General features: G+C 33.7%; 2 protein-coding genes across 2 annotated transcripts in view; one reads left to right on the plus strand and one right to left on the minus strand.

The window, feature by feature from the left end:
- Positions 1 to 3,060, plus strand: part of LOC110111044 (RING-H2 finger protein ATL72-like) — a 17,147-nt gene extending 14,087 nt beyond the window's left edge. The window contains exon 4 of the mRNA XM_028698797.1: positions 2,935 to 3,060. Within this exon, the coding sequence (XP_028554630.1) occupies positions 2,935 to 3,060 (126 nt within the window). The remainder of the gene's footprint in view (positions 1 to 2,934) is intronic.
- Positions 3,061 to 6,501: 3,441 nt separating this feature from the next.
- On the minus strand, positions 6,502 to 7,140 carry LOC110093569 (peroxisome biogenesis protein 22-like; the record flags this gene model as incomplete). Its single annotated transcript, XM_020818497.2, has 1 exon — positions 6,502 to 7,140. A coding segment is annotated over one exon (501 nt), but the record flags the coding sequence as incomplete, so codon positions are not given.
- Positions 7,141 to 7,146: the final 6 nt, after the last annotated feature.

Genomic DNA, 7,146 nt, shown 5'->3' on the forward strand with positions numbered 1-7,146 from the left:
GTTGGCCAAAAAATTTTCAAATTTCATTTAGGGGGTAAAATTTGAATAAGAGGCTATTTAGGGATTAGGTAATTTCCTTTGCTTTTATTAGTCTAGCTTGTTAGGGTTTGGGGGGATCTTGAATTTGAAATTAAATTTAGGATCTAGGGTTGGTTCTTTTTGGCTCTAGGCTTGACTAGAGATTTGGAGAGTTGTTTTTTCCTCTCGAATTGAAGAAACTTGTATCATTTGCTATTTTTCTGCATCTACAAGTGAAATTCTTCGTTTTCTATCAGCTTTCTTCTGTTTTTTCCCAAGAAATTTGCTGTACTGTTGCTGTTTTCTGTTGTAAACAATAGTTTTGCTCGCTGTATTCACCAATTGTCGTTAGGTTTGCTTGTGAACTCAAGCATTTCCCTTAGGGTTACTTGTGAACTCAAGTACTTCCTAATAAATTGGTATCATAGCACGTCGATCTAAGGATATCAATGGAAGGAAGGAAAGTTGAAGTATTGGAGGAAGAAATAGGCCAACTAAAGACATATTTTAAGGAAAAATCGCTGATTTTCATAATCAATTTACTTCCATCCATGAAAAAATGGATGGAAGGTTCGCCACCTTGGACGACATAATGAAGAAGATGGTTGAAGATAAACAAATTTTCTTATATTACCGACATATTCATTTGGATCTAACACCGACATCAATTTCTTAGGATCAATTTTGGAAGAGCCAACGAACCCACCAAATTAGTCATTGTTATTTGGTAAGATATTTTAAAATACATAAATCATAAAAATACAAAATAATTGAAATACATGTAACTTAGGTTTCCTTAAAGACAACTTTCTTACTATTTTTTAAAATAATTTTTTGCTAGCTAAGATGGAAAAAAAGTGTTGTAGAATACATAGTTGAGTATACTACATGTCTAAGGGTTAAAGCATAACGCCATTTCTTTCCAGCTAAACAAACTAATTATGTGGAGAAATTATCAAAATTGCATGTGGATGGAACTATAAGATTAAATGTATATAAAAAACTATGTTATTGGATAAAGATGATAGGTTTTTATCCATATTATGCAAGAAGTTTTGAGAGCCTAACTAACGTTCAATACTACATTTCACTCTCAAACAAATGGGCGAAATGTATAAGGAGGCTTTGCATTTCATTTTTTAAAACCAACGAAATCTAAACCCTAAGGAATGCGCGCAAATGAAGAAAATGAAGAAAAACAATGAGAAGAAAAAGAGAAGAAGAGGATGAAGGGGAATAGACTCATAGTGATGAGGATCGAAGGCACCGTCGGCCGGGATTCGCAAGAGGAGAAGATTTTCGTCGTAGCTATCCGGATTCGCTCCCGTCGCGCAAGCAAGATCGAAGAGAGAAATTAGGGATTTGGGTCACTTAAAGTCACGGAAGGGCTTTGCCAGCGGTTTTAATCGGTGCAATTAGGCATAATAATAATAATAATAATAATAATAATAGGACTAATAATGCGTTTGTTATTATTATTATTATTATTTCTATAGTACTTAACATAATTTATTTGGATGAGATTTGAGAGGTCTTTAATTGTATCACTATTTGACATATATAAATATGATCAATGTACATAACTGTATTAAAATAAATCAAAATTAGACACAATAAGTAGTAAAAAAAAGCTAAGATTAATAAAGAGTATTATATTATTCAGAGGATTAATATGGATCATTTGATGAAGTTTTTGAAGATTTTGACAAAAATAATTAAATTCTCACTCTAAATTTTATAAATAAGCTGAAAAATTATAGAACTCTACTTGATGGATGAAGTTCATTATGAGTTTATGACTTCCAACAATCATCAATTGTCATCACCAAACTACCTTCTCTTGATCGTTGTGGTCTTCTGCCTAATGAAAAGGCGATGATGAGGAAATATTTTTATTGTTCTTTAATTTTATTTCTAATGTACAAAGCAATATATATAGAGAATTATGCCTCCTTCAATCAAGCAACACATTGAAATCACATTTACTTCCTTTCTTAAACATCTCAATTTTATAGAAATCCAACATTTTTCCTAAATTAATAATGAAGATTTTTATGGTCCATTCACAATTATATCCATCCTAAAACATCAAAATAAATTCTCTTTAATTAGATTTTCATTTTCTCATGCACATGCAATATATATATTGAGTGTATTAATATGAACCCTCAATAAGAGAAATTATAATGTGCGGTCACAAGACGTCATCCGGAGGCGAATTAGGACACACCACATCACTTTTTTGTTGTATACCGGTGTTGTTTACTGCTGTGTACCGGGTGACATGACACATCTTAATTCACCTCCGGACAGTCCGGTGACTGCACAGAATAATTTCACCCTCAATAAAGTCATACAATCTAATCACATTTATATCCTTCTTAAAAGCTCTCAATTTTACTACCATCACTTCTCCTAATTAATGAAAGAATATATACCAATAATATCTTACAAAATTAAAATTTGTGTATGTCTGCTGAATTAAAATTGTTAATCCATCATTGAAATCAATTATAACATTTCTAAAACATCTCGATTTTATAGAAATCCTTCAATTTTTGTAAATTAATAGAGAATATTTAGATTCATCTTTCGCAGTTATATCCTTTTGTAAAATATCTCAATTATAGCTATAACGGTCAATTTTCTTAAATTAATTTCGATAATTTATATCCTCCCTAAAACTTCTCAATTTTACAATCATCAATTTTTTTTAATACTTCAAAAAATTTATTTAGCTATAGTCTTACTATTTTAAAAATTTGTGCTAAATTTATGTATTTGTGTGCTAAATTAATATTAAAATTATATGTTTTTTTCATATATAACATGCCTCCCCGCGATTATATTAGCTATAATTATAAGTAAAAGTGTAGAGTTTTTTTCATAAATATAAATTGTTCCCGGGGTTTAAAGGATCGGCCCATGGCCGTCCTGGATGCCGCGATTAAGAAGAATTACATCCCAGACGCTGCGACTAAAGAAGTTGGAGGCGTGAGCAAGCTCCAATTAAAACAGAAGCCGGTGATGCCGTTGAACTAGATATTGAAGAATGAAATGCCTGGAAAAGAAAAAACCAGACATCCGTAATTGGCTTAGAGGTAAATTGCATCGAGAGGGATGCAAACGATGAACGTCGAGGATATTATCTCCGACAACTTATTCTGGCGGAGGGAGCAAGAGCGATAACCCTCAGAGTATATATATACAAATATATGCATAATTTCTTAAAATAGAAAGACATTATTGCTAAATAATTTTTCATGTATTTAGGAAAATTGATGGCTATAAAATTGAGAAGTTTTTGGAAGTATATAAATTATCGATATTCATTTAGGAAAGGGCTATAATTATGATTGTGATATTTTACAAAGGATATAACTGAGAAAGATGAATCTAAATATTTTCTATTAATTTAGAAAAAAATGAAGGAGTTCTATGAAATTGTGATATTTTAGGAAGGATATAATTGTGAATAGGTCTAAATATTCTAAATTAATTTGGAAAATATTGATAGATTTCTATAAAATTGAGATTTTTAAAGAAGGATATAAGTATAACTGGTATTTCAATGCATTTTTTGAATGAAGATGAATGAAAAATGAAATTAAAGAAGAATGAAAATCCTTAGTCATCATCGCATTTGCATTCTCCCTTTGCTGAGATCTGATTATAGTTCCTTGGACACACATTGTTTATGATTTCCATTTATTTCTTCTATGAGTTTTTTAGAAGGGTTTATGTCAATGGCTGTCTATTTTCTTACAAAAACTTGCTTAATAGAATATATTTTAATTATTGAAATGGCCAAATTTTAAAAGGAGCTTAACCATTCATTAATTTAGTAAAAGGAGTGGAACTCGAAAAAAAATTCCGTATTCTTATTTTTTGTTGCGTTTTGGAATATTTGCGGTGGAAGAGAAGTATAAAGCTTAACATCTTAGCGTTATACGAAGATCCAACACACAAACAAATGAAAGTGAGGGTGCAATATTTATAAGAGACCCCAAGATTTTTACGTATAATACTCTAAAAAGGGGAAAAACAACATTGCCTAGCCCAGCTCAAATGAATCCACTAGTATTTGCAGTTGATTACAAATGAGGCCCTTCATTGGAGGATAGGCCTTGGCTTGATGTAGCAAATACACACCATATAGAATGCATTACATGGTAGAAATTGGAAGAATTAGTATTGATATGTTCATTTGGTCGGCAGGACTATAGTTGGCGGGCAACGGAGGTCCGAAAGACTACAGTATGTTGACGGTGGTCGGAGGGATCGTTGTCTGAAAAGACAGTTGTCTGGCAACGGAGGTCGAAAGGATAGCAATCTGGCTACTGAGGTCGGAAGGATCGTAGTCTCAGTGGACGACAATGGCTCTTTATAATTGTTGAGATATCACTTTCCAATTAGTTTTCTATTTATCTTGAAGTGTAATTCCTTAGAGCTCTAATTCATCAGATTTTAGCATCTTATTGAGGATTTTCATGATCATATATACATCATTTTAATTTTTATCCCTTGCTGGCAATGTGCTCTACTAGGGTTTCTTCCCCACGAGCCGCTCCTTTAACCGCAGCCCTGTTCATGGCCTCTGATGTCTCTTCTCGCTTCAGGGAAGTTTCTTGGTTGTCCTCTTTGTGTTTTCCTTCAGATTTGGTTTTTTTTTCTGGGCATTTTGTTGACGTCGTCTATGTAGTCGGTCGATGGCCGACAAACGTTTAGTGGATCCCAATTTTTTGGAGGGCAAATGCTCTTCTAGCTCATTAATTCATGATGCATTATATGGTAGCTCTTCTTCTTCGCTTTTCCCTGGCCTCAAAATATCCTCACCATGGGTTGCCCTCGTTATGGATTTCGGAAGATGAAATTTTTGCACTCGCTGCTCCATTTGAGTTTATATTGGTTGTTAAATTCCCTTCTCGTAGACCCACGCTAGATGATATTTGTAAATTGTTTTTCAACCTTAAGCTCAATGGTAAATTTTTTGCTATTGTTATAAATCCTAAGCATCTGTTAATTCAGCTTATGAATGATTTGAATAAATATCGTGACACTGTTCCTATTTTGTAAATAATTGGTTCATGAAGGTGTTTAAGTGGACTCCTACGTTTGATTGAAATTGTGTCACCCATTATTCCTATTTGAGTTTCATTCCCCAACCTAAAACCTCATCTATTTTCTCCAAGGATTCTTCATGGCCTTTGTTCCATGTTTGGTATCCCTCTTAAAATTGATCATGCTACATCCACTAGTTCTAGGCCCTTAGTTGCACGTGTCTTGGTAGAAGTAGATGTTACCAAATATTTTCCAGATAAGGTTTGAGTTGGTCCTGACAACTTGGGTTATATCTAGTCGGTGATTATGGAGAAATTTTCGTCATATTGTTCTCATTGTAAACGTTTGGGGCACTCAAAATTATAATGCAATATCTTACATCCCCATTTGATAATGTAGGTGAAAAAAATCCTATACATGTTTTTTATTTTGAGCATGTTAACAATGGTAGTGATTCACCTTTTGAATGATAATGTTGTTTATGGCGGTGTTAATGGTCTTATGCCTTCTTCTAAGGTGGGGCATTTGGTGTTGCCGGATCTGGGTGTTGCCGATGACCCTGTGATTCTTCCGATGGATTTTCCTGACTCGATTAACATTGGCTCTATGTTGGAAGTTATTGGTTTTGATCATCCTCCTATTGCTAACAATCATCTAGCTTATCTGGAGGGGGCTTTTTTCCAAGCAGAAGAATCCTCCTTTTGTGGATCATTCTGACGGAATTGATGCTTCCTCTATTGGTGAGGGGGCGGGGGTTGATTTGGTTGTAACATTTCATTACTGTTGTATTGTTAATTCTGGGGTTCCATAATTAAAGAATGATTTTAAGATTTATTTCTTCTACTAATAGTTGTTTATCTACCTATTTATCTATACCTTCTCATTTTCTTAAACACAATAATAGAATAAAATTAATTCAGAAAATTTACTATTTCTTACTCTTAGCTCTTCTCATTCTAATTTTTTTTTTGGGAAAACATAAAAATCATTTGTCACAGCTAATAGATAATTAAGGACATAAAAGTTTGTTATTATCTTAGATTAAACAAAGTACTTTTTTGTTTATATCGTATATCATGAACTCCTAACTTATTCCTTATAGAAAATTATTCATCCTAGAGTTTAGAAAAGAAATCTAAACTTGGCCACCAACAAACTCTGATGAAAAATGTATAAAAAGCAAGTGAAAGAGAGAAAATTAGGATGCTAGTATAATCCAAGTGCAAAAAATTCATACAATTGAGAACAGACCATTGGATTGCTTCTAGATATTTCAGAAATAGGATATGAACCGTGACTTATAAGCGAATCAGTTCTTTGAGTATTTGTGCACACCTGCAGATATAGCTGCACTTGTTCTGTTCAGGAGACTATATGGTCCTTACAATTTACTCATACAAGAGAAAACCAAAGTCAAATCTATAAAATTTTGCATCCAATGCCAATATTCTAACTTTCATATTGCACATCGAAAGTTGCAAAAGCACCCAAAAAAATTTTTTTTTTTTTTGAAAGCTTTGCAGCCAAATGGCCTGCAATTGATTGCAGCAGGTATTACCTTCAATCCAAAATCCCAAAGAAATGCTCCAAGCATGTGGCACTGAACACATTAGGTGCAGCACGTTCAATTCTCGTTGGAGAAATGTGAAGTTGATACTTGATGAACCTTGCTAACTGGTGTATTATATCTGGGTTTGTATCAATATGCCAATCTGGTTCTAGCTGCCGCACAAAAGAAATACGCCCATTTTCCGTACTACAGAAGAGAACCTTCTCACTGTTTAAACCACCTGATGTAAACAGACCAGCATCTTTCAAAGCCAAGAGAACTCTTTCCCCACTTTCATCATCAAGAACTCTTTCCATAAGATATAGATCACAGAATTTTGTAATCTCTAGTAGCACCTCCCGGACAGAAGATTTAACCGTTGCATGTTCCTGAAGCTCCTCCGGAGTGGTCTCCTCAAGGATTACACCCAGCAATTGGCATGTAACCTTGCGCCCTTCATTCAGCCTATACCTTACAATTTGTGCCAGAGTATGCTTTCCAGGCAGGAATAGCTCATC

The sequence above is a fragment of the Dendrobium catenatum genome, unplaced genomic scaffold (genome assembly GCF_001605985.2).
Source record: "Dendrobium catenatum unplaced genomic scaffold, ASM160598v2 fragScaff_scaffold_1132, whole genome shotgun sequence".
Classification (NCBI taxonomy): Eukaryota; Viridiplantae; Streptophyta; class Magnoliopsida; order Asparagales; family Orchidaceae; genus Dendrobium; species Dendrobium catenatum.